Source organism: Hyperolius riggenbachi, chromosome 9 (assembly GCF_040937935.1).
Source record: "Hyperolius riggenbachi isolate aHypRig1 chromosome 9, aHypRig1.pri, whole genome shotgun sequence".
Classification (NCBI taxonomy): Eukaryota; Metazoa; Chordata; class Amphibia; order Anura; family Hyperoliidae; genus Hyperolius; species Hyperolius riggenbachi.
In genome coordinates this window covers 115,862,655-115,881,662 of record NC_090654.1, presented here as the reverse complement: position 1 = coordinate 115,881,662, position 19,008 = coordinate 115,862,655, and the positions used below count along the sequence as shown (strand labels likewise).

At 44.2% G+C, this 19,008-nt stretch overlaps 1 protein-coding gene across 1 annotated transcript in view; it reads left to right on the top strand.

The window, feature by feature from the left end:
- KNL1 (kinetochore scaffold 1) overlaps positions 1 to 19,008 on the top strand; it is a 116,758-nt gene that overhangs the window by 83,830 nt on the left and 13,920 nt on the right. The window contains exons 15-19 of the mRNA XM_068253383.1: positions 1,920 to 2,010; positions 2,088 to 2,204; positions 6,323 to 6,410; positions 18,258 to 18,329; positions 18,637 to 18,676. Of these exons, the coding sequence (XP_068109484.1) occupies positions 1,920 to 2,010; positions 2,088 to 2,204; positions 6,323 to 6,410; positions 18,258 to 18,329; positions 18,637 to 18,676 (408 nt within the window). The remainder of the gene's footprint in view (positions 1 to 1,919; positions 2,011 to 2,087; positions 2,205 to 6,322; positions 6,411 to 18,257; positions 18,330 to 18,636; positions 18,677 to 19,008) is intronic.

The window sequence follows — 19,008 nt, the reverse complement described above, 5'->3', positions numbered from 1 at the left end:
TCCCTGATTAGTTTTACTTGTACTGTACTTTTACGATTAGCTTTACTAGCAGAAGGGCACCAGGGTTTACTCATAGAGTTAATTATGACAGCAGAACCGGCATCTTACAGGCTAGAAGTCCGAAATTTAGGTCTGACTCTTGTATTAGTTTGGTGTTCAAACCTCCCCCCTTTTACTTTTATGGATAAGAACTTAAGTTCCTCGACTTGTAGTCTCATATATATGGCATATAATTTTTTTATTTTTTTTTTTACCTTTTTTACCAGAACTTTACAAATTACACCGAGAGACACTGTATACTTTGAGGCCTCATTCACACCTAAAAACGAAAACGCAAGTGTTTTGGGTTTTTGACCTGGAAAAGAATACAATGTATTTATTCTTAAAAACGCTCACGCAGTCAATGCACAAAGCGATTTTGTGAGCTTTTTTCGGTTTTCCTATACCTTCCATTATAGTAAAAACTCCTCAAAAATGGTACAGGCACCGCTTTGCTGAGCGGATCGGAAACAAACCGATCAGCTGTGAACTCTCCTTTAGTGAATCGTTGCACAAGCTTTTTGTGGGCGATTTTAAATTTTTTTATTTTTTGGAAGTCACCTGCACTTGAAAAAAGGCGGAAACGCCCCTAGTGTGAACGGGCCCTGATTGTATAAAATGCCTAGTGCATCAAGAAGTACAATATAACACTTCTTTAACCCTTGGCAACAATTGCCACTGCTACCACTTCATATGATCACCACAGTGACAAATCATCAGTGATGACCAGTGGTGAAGCTACGAATCGGACAGCTTGTGACATAGTTATGAGGTATTCCATAGACCTGCCCGATTAGTGTGGTAAACTTAATTTGATTCAAACCTTTTTACAAACAAGTACAAGTAAGCCAGAAAGTTCCCATGAGCCTATGCCAGGGTTAGGCAACCTATGGCTCGGGAGCCAGGAGTGGCTCTTTTGATGGCTACATCTGGCTCACATATAATTCAGTAGGGGTTGATTCACTAAGCTACACTGCTCAAGCAGCGCAGCTTAGTGTGACAGCGCAAATAACATTTTCAAAGTAGGCACGCTACTTCTGTAGTGTGTACTACTAACTTACTCGCGCTCCCCCCCCCCCCCCCCAAAAGAAAAAACTAACAGCTGCTTCAATTGTCCCACTCTGGACCCTGTGAGATCCAATGACTTTGTAGGACAAGATACCTGCACTTTGATTGGCCCACTAGGCTGCCTGTCGCTTGACAGGCAGCCTGTTGGGCCAAAGTGTGGGGATCTCGTCCTACAAAGTGAATCAACCCCCAAGTTAGCTAGCTAATTATACAAGCTGTTAGTATTTCTCCTGTCTGGCTCTTTGGGAAATTGCTGATGTTGCTGAAACCCAAGAAAAGCTGAAGACGTGTCTGACACTTCCGCTGCCCGGAGGATCAACTGTGTAAACATCACCATGGCAACAGGGATGTGAGCCCTCTGCTGCGCATGCGCACTGTCTCTCACAACCAAAAAGGTTCCTGACCCCTGGCTTATGCAATTAGAATCATTCTTACAAATCCAGGGGTTGTTCAGTGACGCGCTGATGTAGGATAGGTTTCCAAATGTACAGATGAATGGAATTAAATCTTCTCACCGTGTTTTTCACAAGGTGTCTGCCGTGTGGCTGGGCCATTTATAATCTGCAATGCAGTGATCATATGATGTTGTACTAATTATTTACTGACCATTTGTACACATAATCAGACCATGCTTTTTTTTTTTTTTTTTTTTTTTTACAAAAAGAGAATTCACTTTCGGTTTTCTGGATCACTAAAGATATCTCCACTGGGATAGGCTTATACATGAAATATTAGAATTATTGTATTACTCTAAGACCGCTCATAGAGAATCTCAGACATTTGTTATATATAACATATATTTATATCCTTAGTCTGAAGCTGTACACAGAACTGCAGGAGAAGCCTCTAGTTGAAGTGAACAGCTTGCTCTGGGAGGCCATGAGGATGTGCACAGAAAATGAGGTAAAAATACGATTGGATTAAGTTCCCTTTTGCTTTGTTGGATGAAATGATTTACCTATGTGCTTTATTTTCCTTAGCTGCTGAACTTTGGCGTGACACTGAAAAATCTGAAATCCATATACTCTAAGAAAAGTAAGCTACTGGGACATGAAAGAAAAGTCTCCCTTTATGGCAAGCTGCTTTCTTCAGCTCAGGTACATTCTATGCTATATGTTGTTCAGCATTCTAGTGTGATCTGTCATGTGATCCCTCTGTGTCCGTGAATCGCTTTGAATGAGTTCTATGAATGCTCTGGTTCCTCGCACAACTGTACTGTTTGCAGGCTGCACTCTGAATGAATGTTGAGCTATGTACTCACACAAGATAAATGTTGCCTGAAATATTTGCCTGACCAACTTTCTGGAATTCTCCAGGCAATAGTTAACATTGATCAGTGTACAGATGGGTTGCTCTGTTACCATCTTAGTGAAGATGGTCAAGAAGATAATTCCAGCTTTTTGTGATGATTTCATGCAGATTGTATTCTGCTTGGGACTGCACTAATCTTTGAGCATTTTATTGAGCCAATTCCAAGCTGCCTACAGTTGGCAGTGAAGTTGCATACTCTGGCGCACGGAGCCATCAAGTTTGGCCCTCACGCCGTTTTCCAACATTGCATTATGTTTGGCCCACTCTACACCAAGGAAGCTACAGTGGTTTGCAAAAGTATTCAGCCCCCTTGAAGTTTTCCACATTTTGTCATATTACTGCAACAAACCTGAATCAATTTTATTGGGAATTCCATGTGAGAGACCAGTAAAGTGGTGTACACATGAGACGTGGAACAAAAATCATATAAGATTCCAAACATTAAAAAAAAAAAAAACTGCAAAGTGGGGTGTGCGTAATTATTCAACCCCCTGAGTCAATACTTTGTAGAACCACCTTTTGCTGCAATTACAGCTGCCAGTCTATTTTAGGGTATGTCTCTACCAGCTTTGCACATCTAGAGACTGAAATCCTTGCCCATTCTTCTTTGCGAAACCGCTCCAACTCAGTCAGATTAGATGGACAACGTTTGTGAACAGCAGTTTGCAGATCTTGCTACAGATTCTTGATTGGATTTACCATAGATCTGGACTTAGAGTGGGCCATTCTAACACATGGATATGTTTTGCTTTAAACCATTGCATTGTTGCCCTGGCTTTTATGTTTAGGGTTGTTGTCCTGCTGGAAGGTGAACCTCCACCCCAGTCTCGCCTCTATTGCAGACTCCAAGAGGTTTTCTTCCAAGATTGCCCTGCATTTGGCTCCATCCATCTTCCCATCAACTCTGACCAGCTTCCCTGTCCCTGCTGAAGAGAAGCACCCACAGAGCATGATGCTGCCACCACCATATTTGACAGTGGGGATGGTGTGTTCAGAGTGATGTGCAGGGTTTTCCGCCACACATAGCGTTTTTCCATTTTGGCCAAAAAGTTCCATTTTGGTCTCATCTGACCAGAGCACCTTCTTCCGCATGTTTGCTGTGTCCCCCACATGGCTTGTGGCAAACTGCAAACGGGACTTTTTATGCTTTTCTGTTAACAATGGCTTTCTTCTTGCCTCTCTTCCATAATGGCCAATTTTGTGCAGTGCACGACTAATAGTTTTACTATGGACAGATTCTGCCTCATGAGCTGTAGATCTCTGCAGCTCGTCCAGAGTCACCATGGGCCTCTTGACTGTATTTCTGATCAGCGCTCTCCTTGTTCTGCCTGTGAGTTTAGGTGGACGGCCTTGTCTTGGTAGGTTTACAGTTGTGCCATACTCCTTCCATCTCTGAATGATCGTTTGAACAGTGGTCAGTGGGATGTTCAAGGCTTTGGAAATTTTATTGTAGCCTAAGCCTGCTTTAAATTTCTCAATAACTTTATCCCTGGCCTGTCTGGTGTGTTCTTTGGACTTCATGGTGTTGTTGCTCCCAATATTTTCCTAGGGCCCGTTCTCACTTGAGTGTGAATCGCGCGATTCCCGCTCAAGGCAAACCGCTAACGTTTTTTTAAGAAAACACTACAACATGTAAAACATGGCAGTGTTTTCACTGCCGTGTTTGCGGTTCGTGTTAACCACAAACGTGTTACATGCAGCGGTTTGCCGACGGTTCACGATTAGCGATCACGATTAGCATGCATAGCACCGCTAATCGCGATCGCTCCAAAACCGCTGCAGTGTCCAGTGATTTTTTTTAATTATTTTTTTTTACGCGTAATCGCGGGAAAATCACTCCCGCAAAGCGTTTTGCGATTCTTAGATGTGAACGGACCTTGAGACAACCTCTGAGGCCGTCACAGAGCAGCTGTATTTGTACTGACATTGGATTACACACAGGTGCACTCTATTTAGTCATTAGCACTCATCAGGCAATGTCTATGGGCAACTGACTGCACTCAGACCAAAGGGAGCTGAATAATTACGCACACCCCACTTTGCAGTTATTTGTAAAAAAAAGTTTGGAATCATGTATGATTTAAATTCCACTTCTCATGTGTACACCACTTTGTATTGGTCTATCACGTGGAATTCCAATACAATTGATTTGTTTGTAGCAGTAATATGCCAAAATGTGTATACTTTTGCAAACCACTGTATATTGGCAGTGAATCCCTAAATCACCAGGGAAGACATATGGGGGAGGGAGGGAGAAGGCAGTAGACACTAGGGAACTGTATATGGAGGGGGAGGGGGGGGGGGTCACTATACACCAGACAACTGTTAAGGGATGCCAGGGGGGACCACAAAACATCCGAGAACTGTATAGGGTAGGGGGAACTGTATAGGGAAGCGAGGAGACATTATAGACACCAGGGAACTGTGTGGGGAAGGAGGGCCACCAGATACCAGCAAACTGTATGATTTCGTGGGGAGGGGGGGGGGGGGATTTGACACAAGACTACATGGACTGCATCAGACTTTATCAGACTTTTGTACCGCCTTGTTTGTATGGATAGTTATATGAAGGGACGTTTTATTTTGTTTGTGAAAATGCAAGCGAATATCCTAGTACTCATATTTACTGTACCATCTTTGAAAAAGCTGTCTGAAGCAATTTTCAATTGTCAGTAATGGGTCAGTACTGTTTTTATTGTAATCGGGCTGAATTCAGTATCTTATTATTCAGTTCTACTGTATTCTGCAGTTGTAGCTTAAAAACTCCTGTTTCCTAAAGGAGTCTGAACTCCTTTAGGGGTGTGACTTCTGCATGAATGCTACATCATTGGAGCAAGTCAAAGGAACACTAGCCAGGGCTGGGCAAGCTGTACGTGGCCCGGGCCACATTCCTCTCCTCTTTTCCTCACTCCTTGCAGAGTTATGGGCTAAAAGAGAAACTTCGACCAAAAATTGAACTTTATCCCAATCTAGCTAATACCCCCTTTTTCCATGAGAAATCTATTCCTTTTCACACACAGACCATCAGGGTCTGATATTGTGGTGAAACCCCTCCCACAAGAAACTGAGGACGTGGTACTCCTGGCAGTTTCCTGTCTGTGAACCTAGTTGCATTGTGGGAAATGGCTGTTTACAGCTGTTTCCACCTGCCAAAAAAGCATGCAGCAGCTACATCACCTGCCAACAGTAAAAATGTCACCATGTAATGTCAGAATGTAAATCAGGGATTTAAAAGATTTTACAATGGGCAAACACTGACTAAATCATTTATACATAATTATTGTAAAAATTAAGCCCCTTTTTTATTACATTTTCACTGGAGTTCCTCTTTAAGCAAGAGGGTTTACTCCAGTGCTGTGGAGTCAGTCTGAGTAATTTTGGGTACCTGGAGTCTGTTTCATAATCTGAGGAGTCTTGAGTTGGAGTCGGATGATTTTTGTATTCACTCCACAGCCCTGGTTTACTAACCTAATCACAGTTCCCAGTACCTAGTCTCCTTGGCCACTGTGGCATCACGTGACACACTGCCAATATATGCCAGCACGTAACATGCTATGGCCCATGGGTTACGACCAGCGGACCATGGGATACGACCAGCGGGCCATAGTTTGCCCAGAGCTTTTATCATTGTGTATTCAGTCCACCATTATTCCAGGATCCACCCCAGCAGTTTCATACAGGAACTCTGCTCAGTTGTGGGACAGTAGTTGTGGCTTGCCTTGTGAGTGCTATGCTATAACTTGCTTGGATTGCGTGGAGTACAGAGACAGAAAGGGCTTTTGCTCCGTCCATGTGCCTTTTGTAGTACCCGTCTGACCTTATCAGGCATTGGAAGCTCAATTTTGTTGGTTTTTATCGTTGAGGATTACAATTTAGTCTCTAATGTTTGCTTTTTTCCTTGTAGGTGCAAGTGAAGCAAATACAGACAAGCCTATCGGAAGCTTCTAAACTTATTGCTGAAATGGATGATTGTATAGCCAGCCTAGAAACTGGTATGCATTTTTATGCCAAACAGTAGTCTTGATTCTAGTCATGACAACTGTGAATACAGTGCACATCAGATAAATTACGTGTGATTTAGCCAGTATTTTTTTCTGGTGACTATATATAACTTCCTATCTAAGCTTGCATTTATTAACCTCTAATCTGTTTTCATCCCTACTACTTGAAGGGAACCGAAACTGAAAAGGATATGAATTTTTCTTTTTCAAATAATACCAGTTGCTGGACTCTCCTGCTGATCCTGTGTCTGTAATGCTTTTAGCCACAGCCCCTCAATAAGCATGCAGATCAGGTGCTCTGACTGAAGTCAGACTGGATTAGCTGCATGCTTGTTTCTAGTGTGTGATTTTAGCCACTGCTGCAACCAAAGAGATCTGCAGGACTGACAAGCAACTGGTAAAGGAAACCTCCATATCCCCCTCAGTTATGGTTCCCTTTAAATAAGCACCAGTTGCCTGGCAGCCCTGCTTATCTATTTGGCTGCATTAGTGTCTGAATAACACCAGAAACAAGTATGCAGCTAATCTTGTCAGATCTGATAATATCAAACACCTGATCTGCGTGCTTGTTCAGTGGCTATGGCTAAAAGTATTATGCTGGGTACACACCATGCATTTTCCTGCTCAATCTGCGGGTCGATCGGGATCGATTCGACTATTTCCGACATGCTCGATTCGGGTTTTCGATTGTTCCTGCCGTCAATTTGGCATACCTAACATGCAAATTGACGGCAGGAATGATCGAAGCCCGAATAGAGCATGTCGGAAATAGTCGAATCGATCCCGATCGACCTGCGGATCGAGTGGGAAAACGCATGGTGTGTACCCAGCATTAGAGGCAGAGGATCAGCAGGACAGCCAGACAATATGAAATAAATGTCAGCCTTCATATGACTCTTATGCTACATACACACTTGAGATAAGTCTTTGGAAAAAGCAAGATCACAGACCAATTTTACCCCATTTCATGTAGTGTGAGAGTCATTCATACAGTCTATTCTATGGAGCTGAACTCCTCATCAGATAAAAATCTTTGCAAGATGCTGCACACAAAGATGCTGTACACATTCAACAGATCAGTATCTGCAAAAGATCTGTTCCTGCAAAATGCATTCATAGTCTGAGATCTGCAGATCCTCCTACACACCTTGCTTAACAGACAGCCAATCAGCGAGGAATAGGAATGTGGATGATGAATGAGGGCAGTTCAGGGAGAGAGACGCGAAGCTCAGAAGGGAAATAGAAGCTAAATCGTATCAGCCCTCTGCAGAAGCTGATGTATGCTCTGCTATCATGTGGTTTACAGCAAACTAGATCGGATGGTGCAGTTTCTAGTACAGGGCTCAGTGGGGAGGAAGGCGGGCAATGCATACACCATTTTAAGCAGAGGGGAGAAAATTACATCAGGATTGGCTTCACTCAGAAGCAATAAAGATGGAAAATGTCCAGCATAGTTTTCTCTATATGTACTATATAAAATTCACTAAAATCAAAACATGAACAGTACCATACATGTTATATAAGTAGAACAAGTATTTACTTATATACCATGGGATGTAAAAGTTAGGGCAACTTTGTTAAGTTATGATTTTCCTGTATAAATCGTTGGTTGTTACGATAAAAAAAAGGTCAAATATATCATATAGGAGAAGCACACAGTGATATTTGAGAAGTGAAATGAAGTTTATTGACTTTACAGAAAGTGCAATAATTGTTTAAACAAAATTGGGCAGGTGCATAAATTTGGGCACCACAGATAAAAAATTAAACAGACTCTGTAACATTCAAAAGATCCCCTGGGGGGTACTCACCTCGGGTGGGGGAAGCCTCCGGATCCTAATGAGGCTTCCCACGCCGTCCTCTGTCCCACGGGGGTCTCTCCGCAGCCCTCCGAACAGCCGGCGACTGTGCCGACTGTCATTTCAATATTTACCTTTGCTGGCTCCAGCGGGGGCGCTGTGGCGGCTTTCCATTCCGAACTACACGGAAATACCCGATCTCATTCGGGTCCGCTCTACTGCGCAGGCGCAGGAAACTTGCGCCTGCGCAGTAGAGCGGACCCGAAGGCGATCGGGTATTTCCGTGTAGTTCGGAGCCGACAGCCGTCAGAGCGCCTGCGCAGGAGCCAGGAAGGTAAATATTGACGTCACCGCTGCCCGGACTCCACGGAGGGCTGCAGCGAGACCCCTGACGGATGGAGGACGGCGTGGGAAGCCTCATTAGGATCCGGAGGCTTCCCCCACCCGAGGTGAGTACCCCCCAGGGGATCTTTTTATGTTACAGTTCCTCTTTAAATCCATATTTAGTAGATCCTCCTTTTGCAGAAATTGCACCCTCTAAATGCTTCCTGTAGGTTCCAATGAAAGTCTGGATTCTGCTTGAAGGTATTGTGGACCATTCCTCTTTACAAAACCTCTCTAGTTCATTCAGGTTTGATGGCTTCCAAGCATGGACAGCTCTGTTTAACTCACACCACACACTCTTCAGAGAAAATTAAAAGAGGGAAACTTACAACTGACCCCCTTAACCACTTGCCGACCACCCACAACCGATGGGCGGCGGCAAAGTGGACGCCGAAAGGACCGCAATACGCCCAAGGGTGTTGCGTCCTTTTGGCATGCCGGGGGAGCGATTGCGTCATTGATGACGCGCGCTTCCCCTGTCAACTGGCTCCGCCCACCCGCGACGACAACCCACCGGCCGTTCGGAAGCGCGGGCGGGTTGTTAACCCCGCGATCGCCGCTTCTAAGTGTATAATACACTTTGTAATGTATACAAAGTGTATTATACAGGCTGCCTCCTGCCCTAGTGGTCCCAGTGTCCAAGGGACCACCAGGGCAGGCTGCAGCCACCCTAGTCTGCACCTAAACACACTGATCTGCCCACCCCCCCAGACCACTGTTTGCACCCAATCACCCCCCTAATAACCCATCAATCACTCCCTGTCACTATCTGTCAACGCTATTTTTTTTTAAAAAATTCCCTTAACTGCCCCCTGATGACTCCTGATCACCCCCCCTGTGTTACTGTATGCATCTATCCCCCCTGATCACCTGTCAATCACCCCCTGTCACTGCCACCCATCAATCAGCCCCTTACCTGCCCCTTGGGGGCAATCTGATCACCCACCCACACCATTAGATCGCTTGCAAACCTGCCGTCAAATCACCTCCCAAGTGTATTGTTTACATCTGTTCTCTTCTCTAAACACCCACTAATTACCCGTCAATCACCCCTTATCACCACCTGTCACTGTGACCTATCAGATCAGACCCTAATCTGCCCCTTGCGGGCACCCAATCACCCGCCCACGCTCAGATTGCCCTCAGACCCCCCCCCCCCCCCATCAATTCGCCAGTGCATTATTTACATCTGTTCTTCCCTGTGATAACCCACTGATCATCTGTCAATCACCCATCAATCACCCCCTGTCACTGCCACCCATCAATCACCCCCTGTCACTGCCACCCATCAATCACCCCCTGTCACTGCCACCCATCAATCACCCCCTGTCACTGCCACCCATCAATCAGCCCCTAACCTGCCCCTTGCGGGCAATCTGATCACCCACCCACACCAATGGATCACCCGCAGATCCGACGTCAGATCACCTCCCAAGTGCATTGCATCTGTTCTCTCCTCTAAACACCCACTAATTACCCATCAATCACCCCCTGTCACCACCTGTCACTGCTACCCATCAGATTAGACCCCTATGTGCCCCTAGGGCACCCAATCACCCGCCCACACCCTCAGACCCCAGCCCTGATCACCTCGCCAGTGCATTGCTTGCATCTATTCCCCCCACTAATCACACCCTGAGACACCCATCAATCACCTCCTGTCACCCCCTAGCACACCTACCCATCAGATCAGGCCCTAATTTGCCCCGTGTGGGCTCCTGATCACTCGGCCAAACCCTCAGACCCCCCTCCGATCACCTCCCCAGTGCATTGATTGCATCTATTTCCCCTCTAACCACCCCCTGAGACACCCATCAATCACCTCCTGTCACCCCCCCCCTAGCACTCCTATCCATCAGATCAGGCCCAATACAACCTGTCATCTAAAAGGCCACCCTGCTTATGACCGGTTCCACAAAATTCGCCCCCTCATAGACCACCTGTCATCAAAATTTGCAGATGCTTATACCCCTGAACAGTCATTTTGAGACATTTGGTTTCCAGACTACTCACGGTTTTGGGCCCGTAAAATGCCAGGGCAGTATAGGAACCCCACAAGTGACCCCTTTTTAGAAAAGACACCCCAAGGTATTCTGTTAGATGTATGACGAGTTCATAGAAGATTTTATTTTTTGTCAAAAGTTAGCGGAAATTGATTTTTATAGTTTTTTTCACAAAGTATAATTTTTCACTAACTTGTGACAAAAAATAAAATCTTCTATGAACTCACCATACACCTAGCGGAATACCTTGGGGTGTCTTCTTTCTAAAATGGGGTCACTTGTGGGGTTCCTATACTGCCCTAGCATTTTAGGGGCCCTAAACCGTGAGGAGTAGTCTAGAAAACAAATGCCTCAAAATGACCTGTGAATAGGATGTTGGGCCCCTTAGCGCACCTAGGCTGCAAAAAAGTGTCACACATGTCATATCGCCGTACTCAGAAGTAGTATAATGTGTTTTGGGGTGTATTTTTACACATACCCATGCTGGGTGGGAGAAATCTCTCTGTAAATTGATTTTTTTTTTTTTTTTACACACAATTGTCCATTTACAGAGAGATTTCTCCCACCCAGCATGGGTATGTGTAAAAATACACCCCAAAACACATTATACTACTTCTCCTGAGTACAGCGGTACCACGTGTGGCACTTTTTTGCACCCTAAGTGCGCTAAGGGGCCCAAAGTCCAATGAGTACCTTTAGGATTTCACAGGTCATTTTGCGACATTTGGTTTCAAGACTACTCCTCACGGTTTAGGGCCCCTAAAATGCCAGGGCAGTATATGAACCCCACAAATGACCCCATTTTAGAAAGAAGACACCCAAAGGTATTCCGTTAGGAGTATGGTGAGTTCATAGATTTTATTTTTTGTCAAAAGTTAGCGGAAAATGACACTTTGTGAAAAATGACAATTAAAATCAATTTCCGCTTACTTGTGACAAAAAATAAAATCTTCTATGAACTCACCATACACCTAATGGAATACCTTGGGGCGTCTTCTTTCTAAAATGGGGTCATTTGTGGGGTTCCTATACTGCCCTGGCATTTTAGGGGCCCTAAACCGCGAGGCGTAGTCTTGAAACCAAATGTTGCAAAATGACCTGTGAAATCCTAAAGGTACTCATTGGACTTTGGGCCCCTTAGCGCACTTAGGGTGCAAAAAAGTGCCACACATGTGGTACCGCTGTACTCAGGAGAAGTAGTATAATGTGTTTTGTGGTGTATTTTTACACATACCCATGCTGAGTGGGAGAAATATCTCTGTAAATGGACAAGTGTGTGTGTGTGTGTGTGTGTGTGTGTGTGTGTGTGTGTGTGTGTGTGTGTGTGTGTGTGTGTGTGTGTGTGTGTGTGTGTGTGTGTGTGTGTGTGTGTGTGTGTGTGTGTGTGTGTGTAAAAAAAAAAAAAATCTAAAAATTGTCATTTACAGAGATTTCTCCCACCCAGCAGGGGTATGTGTAAAAATATACCCCAAAACACATTATACTACTTCTCCTGAGTACGACAATACCACATGTGTGGCACTTTTTTGCAGCCTAACTGCGCTAAGGGGCCCAAAGTCCAATGAGCACCTTTAGGCTTTACAGGGGTGCTTACAATTTAGCACCCCCCAAAATGCAAGGACCGTAAACAAACCCCACAAATGACCTCATTTTGGAAAGTAGACACTTCAAGGTATTCAGAGAGGAGCATAGTGAGTCCGTGGCAGATTTAATTTTTTTTTTTTTTTGTCGCAAAGTGTCATTTTCCGCTAACTTGTGACAAAAAATAAAATCTTCTATGAACTCACCATGCCTCTTAGTGAATACTTTGGGATGTCTTCTTTCCAAAATGGGGTCATTTGGGGAGTATTTGTACTATCCTGGAATTTTAGCACCTCATGAAACATGACAGGTGGTCAGAAAAGTCAGTGATGCTCCAAAATGGGAAAATTCACTTTTGGCACCATAGTTTGTAAACGCTATAACTTTTACCCAATCTAATAAATATACACAATGTTTTTGGTTTTTTTTAATCAAAGACATGTAGCAGAATAACTTTCGCGCTCAAATGTATATGAAATTTTACTTTATTTGAAAAATGTCAGCACAGAAAGTTTAAAAAAGTCATTTTTTTTTGACAAAATTCATGTTTTTTTTGATGAATATAATAAAAACTAAAACTCGCAGCAGCAATCAGATAGCACCAAAAGAAAGCTGTATTAGTGACAAGAAAAGGAGGTAAAATTCATTTAGGTGGTAGGTTGTATGACCGAGCAATAAACCGTGAAAGCTGCAGTGGTCTGAATGGAGAAAAAGGCTCTGGTCCTTAAGGGGTAGAAAGACTGTGGTCCTCAAGTGGTTAAATACTCTTTCTTATTTGATTCACCCATGTATGTAGGTCAGGGGTCACTGAGATTACCAATCCGATTTGAGTTCCAATAATTAGTTCTATAGGGTTTGGAATCAGTAAAATGACAACCGTGCCCAAATTTTATGCACCTGGCTAATTTTATTTAAACAATTATTGCGCACTTTCTGTAAATCCAATAAACTTAATTTCACTTCTCAAATATCACTGTGTGTCTCCAATAAGATATATTTAAAGTGGACCCAAATTAAAAAATACAAGATTTCAGGAATAAAATCTATTTTCTAAATTATAATAATAAATAGCAGCCTTTTTTCAGCTGCATGATGACAAATATAAAATATTTTACATGCATTGGAGGAACCCCTCCCTTCCTTTCATATTGCTGGGACAAAATCAGGCAAAATGCTGGAGTAGGTGGTGTCCGGCAATGAAGAAATTGCTAATGGCTGCCACCTGTATAACCCTAGTAATGAAAAGAGAAGGGTGAAAAGCATGCACTGAAATGCTCATAGGTTTGAAGGAGTGTTTATTTATCTTTGTATGTGTCAGAGTGGTGCAACTAAATATTTTGAATTAAAAAAATGTTTGGTTTCGGTCCGCTTTAACTAACATTTTTTATCATAACAACCAGCGATTTATACAGGAAAATCATGACTATTAACAAGGTTGCCCAAACTTTCGCATCCTACTGTATGTGGGTTTTTTTTTTTCTGGAATAGTATGACTGACCCTCATGCTTGAAGATATGCACCATCTGTATTAAAGTGAACCTGACATATCAAAACATGAAAAAATGACATCACTTTGAGATTGCAAACCTCCACTCAGTCCAATGCTCTGAAAAACAAATGCTAAAAGTTATGAAATAGGACTGTTCAAAAATTGGGATGCATGGCTTGATTATCATTGGTACTTAAAATCACCAGTTTGGAAAGGTTTTGAATTAGTCCATCTCCTCATGGGGTATTCTCAGAGTTATTGAACAGGTGTTGCTCAGTCAAAAATAGTGTGCTAGCAAGTAGGGATGCTGGCCAGCATCTTTGTATAGATTCTTTCCAATGAATGTTTTTGTAAAAAGTAAAGGAAATGCTGAGAATCCCCCATGGGGAGATGGGGTAGTCTAAAACCTGTCAGATTTCTACTACCTACTGTAAGCAACAGGAACATAGGAGAAAAGTATTTTATAGCGCATCTAACTCTTGGAGAAATGTACTTGTTAGAGGTAGGGATGATCGGAAAGGGCGATTTCTGATTTCACGGAATTCCGCGTTCCGGAGGTACAATGTCAGTAATCTCATTTGATACCTCGTTTTTGAAACCTCGTAGGCCATGGGACCTACTGGCTGTTCCACCGGTTATTTTATTTACATTTTTTTACATTTTTTTTTTTTTTTTTTGAAGCAACAGGAGTTGTTGTAGGCCATGGGACCTAGAGGTGGTTCCACAGCAGTCATAATTTTTTTTTATTTTTTTTATTTTTTTTATTTTTTTTTTAAGCAGCAGGAGTAGTCATTGGCCAAAAGCATAGGGTTAGTGATATTACATTGGGTTGATGCAAAAACAGAATATTTTTGATCTTCAGATGCAAAAATATGTGATGGTAGTGATAGGCACTTAGGCAGCAGAGTTTGAGAGGGAGAGCCTTTAAAGCTTGAAAAACAGCACATTGTAATTTAGTCTAATCATCATCATGAATCAGTGAGAGGGGCCTTGTAATTATTACTGATCCATGACTCGTTCATTTTTATGTATGTCCACATTGTCTGTGGACAGACGGGTCCGTTGGTCGGTGACCACTCCACCTGCAGCACTAAATACTCGCTCCGAAAGAACACTGGCGGCGGGGCATGCCAGAACCTCCAGTGCATACTGAATGAGTTCAGGCCAGGTATCCAGTTGTTTTGTCCATGGGGTCATCATTGCTCTCCATATTGTCTGGGGCACTGGCCGACCCCAAGTAATCATTCACCATACGGACCAGCCGCTGGCGGTGACCACTTTGTCCGCTGGTGGTGCTTCTGCTAGGAGTATCTGGCATTGGCTGATTAAAATTCCTTCAGCATACTCAGCAGGTTCACAGATTGGCGATTGGTGCTGCTGCTGGAAGTGGGACCACCAGACCTTTGCTGAGTATGATGAGGCTTGGTAGCTTGGGCCCGGCATACAGGTGCAGGAAACTCATCTTCTACCCAACGAAGAAGGAAATCCCGGATCTGGCTCATCCTGGCGTCTGCTTGGGAGGGGGGGGGGTGGTATGAACTGCCGCATTTTCCCCTTGCACTGGGGATCTAAGTTGGTGGCCACCCACATGTCGAGCCTTGATTTTGGAGTTTTTAGTCGGGGGGGGTCCTTACGGAGGCACTGGAGCATATGCGCAGCCATAGGGAAGAGATGTCTGCCATTAATCACATCTTCCTGGCTGTCAGAACTGTCGTCATGCTCCAGCTCCACATCACAATCTTCTTCCCACCCCCGGACAATGGGCTCTTCCGCTTCCACAAGCTCTGCCTCCTCATCCAGGACTTGAGCATGCTCACTCACTCCACCACTTGATAGGCCACTGTTCAGTAGGGCTTCCTAGGGTTTCTCAAGAACCTTGTCCGGCATGAAGGCAAGAGGGAGCACTTCTGATATGCTGCAGTGCTCCTCACTGACCACATTTGTTTCCTGCTCCAACACTTTGCACACCTGTTTAATCAGCTGCCACTGGTCCCCAGTAATGTAGTCCAGTGGCTCTGTTCTGGAGGAAGATGTCTGAGACAGGTATAGCCTGACCACCATTCGCTGCTCCCACAACCTCTCCAGCATGTGGAGGGTGGAGTTCCACCGCGTTGGACAATCGGAAATAAGCCTGTGCTGTGGCAGGCTATGGCGGCGCTGCAGCAGTTTCAAGGCGACGGATGTGGGCTGACACCTTTCGTGCTGAGGCCACAGCGTCCTTCAACCCATCAAAAGTGCGTGAAAATTTCTGCACTAAAAGGTTGAAGACGTGGGCCAAGCAAGGTAAGTGAGTGTAGTCACCTTGCGAAATGGCGGCTTGCATGTTGGCACCATTATCAGACCCCACTACACCTGTCTCCAGTTTTTGGGGGGGCCAGCCACTGCCGAATCTGATCCTGTAAGGCTGCAAGGATTACAAATCCGGTTAGCCTGTTCTCGTCCATGGATTCCAGTTTCAGCACTGCTTGCCATCGATGCAGACCAGTGTAGGAGCGGGACCACTTGCTGGGAGGCTCAGCAATGGCAGACTGGCCTTGTACTTCCCTCTGCTACCTGTTCTGTCCAACAGGCCTCCCCTTCAACCCACGTGGCGGCACCACCAGCTAAGATGCCCCAGACCTTGCACCCTCCTCAGCACCATGGAGGGTGACCCAATGGGCGGTAAAAGTTAGATATTTTCCTTGCCCATGCCTGCTGCTCCAGCCATCCATAGTGAAGTGCACCTTGCCACCGACAGCGTGATCCTTAGACCAGCCGACACACTCCACAATGTGCTGGTGAAGGGCAGGGATAGCATTCCTGGCAAAATAATGGCGGCTGGGGATCTGCCATTGTGGAGCAACACTGTTAATCATTCTGTGTGGAGGGGGCACAGTCCACAAACTGGAAGGGCAGCAGCTGTTGGCCCAACACCTTGCCAGGAGCGCATTATTTTTCACAACAAACGGATCACTTGCAGGGAGCATCCGCTTCCTCTGCAACATTTCTGGGACAGAGGCCTGACGCTGGAACACAGGTGATATTTTGGAGGAAACCAACAAGGGTGATGACGAGGTGCTTGCCGAGGTCACCACAGAACCCACCACTTCTTGGGAGCTTGGTCCCATGGTCTCCTCCAATGCCTCCTCCCAATCCTTCTCCACATCTCGCTTATCGACGTAGGTGTGCTTTTCTTCTGCAGGAGAGTACTGGGAGGAAGCAACCTCGTCGAGAAGCAGCTGCGGTCGGGTTCTGGTCATAAGGAACCTGGCCACTACTGGTGCTGCTGCAACTAGCTTCAAGTCCCTCAGACTGGGGTAGAGGGTTCCTGATCTAAATAATCGACAACTCTCTTCGCCTGCTGCTCAGTCAAAATTTTCCTGCGTGCAAACACAGGGAAGACCTCTCTGGCCAGGGGGGGGGGGGGGGGGGAACGCTTCCTGCTGCTGCCACCCTCAACCTGATCACGTACTTGCCGTGATCCACCAACACCGTCACTCCATTTTCTTTTAGGAGTGGCAGGAAATTGCTGCTCCTCTTGCTCCATCGTTTTGGGGCCACAAACTTTATTGGGGAAGGGGTATGAGCGACAGAACAGATAAGAAAATAAGGGGGTGAAATAAAGAAAATGTAAAGAAAACAAAAAAAATGAACTTAGAAAACAAACACACAAAAAATTGCACTACACAACTAATCAATCACCACCTAACTCTCTGTCAAACACTAAGCCTGCAGCCTGGCTGGCTCTGTCTAACCCTCACACAGCAACTACTAGCACACTACAGTACAATCTATCACTCAAACTAACAATCTACTGTCACTCTCTCTCACAAATACACCTAGCTACTACGAATACAGCTCACACCAATCTAACCCTCTCGCACAGTCTTTAAAAAGACTTGGTTTATATACAGTCTTTAAAAAGACTATTGTTTTATGTTGAAACAACTAATATGGGTCTGTCTCTCCTCTCTCCAACACCAAACTGAAACCCACAAGCTTCGTGACTGCACACCTCTCTTATATACAAAATGGGTGGGATAGCTGATTATCGGTAGCTAGGGAGCTGGTTGCTAACGTAGGATTGGTTGGTTTTTGTTAAGACTCTAATTGGTGCAGAAATTCAGATTTTCATGCAGAAATCCTGTTTTGACTTTTAAGCTTCTGTCTAGGGTCTTCCTTCTAATTGGCTGAAAAAATCCGCATTCCGACAGAATTCCGCATAGCAATTCCGGAATTACTGTTTAGCGCTATAGCAATTCTGGTCCAATGCGACGGAACGGAATTGCCAATTTCCGATCGGAATCGCGGAAATCTGAATTCCACGGAATTCGGTGGGCATCCCTAGTTATAAGTATATGTGCACATGTATTTGAATTTTTTACATTTTTTGCGATCGTGTAGGTAAGCAAGTGTTTTTTCATTTTTAACTTTATCATTATGATTACCAAATATAAGCCATAAATATAATTTTCTAAAATGGGGTTGTGCACAAAAAACTCTATATAAAAAACAAAAGGGTAAAGCTAGTATTACAGACTGCATTCAGTTGAATGATGAATAGCTGTAATAAAACAATGCCTGTATTTTGGTCTTGCCTTAGAAACTGCCAATTTGGATAATGAATCTTGGGGTAACAGGGCAGAAGTTCTTGGAGTTACAGAATTACAGTCTGGTGAGTAATGCTCATTGTTATGGATAGTTATGAAATTTATTGTAAATGTGGCATATTGCAGCTATTTTTTTTCACCTTTTACTTGCTGCGAAAATCTCAGTTTCTGAGAAGGATTTAATTTTTTTTTTTTATAGCTCAATGAAAGTTTGCCAGCTTGCATTACACACTGGTGTATTCATCCTCTGTTACAATTTCCAAGCGAATTGTTAGGTTGTATAGTCACTTCTGCCCACACTGCGCAAACAGCCACTGTACAATAGTGAAAGGTACAAATGCTTTTTTCTCAGCGTGTCTTTTTTATTTTCAGAGAGAGAACATTTTATTTCTCAGGAGAAAAGTTTTGCCAGGTAAGACCAAAAGCTTATTTCCCTGTTTTTAAGATTTTTGTCCGTGTACATGAACTGCTGACTGAAACAGCTACTTAGTTGATAGGTGCTTGTAGTAATTACTGATAAGCCAACCTAAAACCAATCCCCTTGGGTAGGTCTGTTCATGCCATCAAAACAAGTCTGACTTGTCAAGGCATGGACTTGGAAATACCCCTGAATGTGTCCTGTGGCATCTCTAAGCTGGATGTTGGCAGCAGATCCTTCACGTTCTCGAACTTCTGAAGGGAGAGGTCTATGGGAAACAGACTTCTTTTTTTTTTCTTCCCTAAAAATATCCCACAAATGCTGAG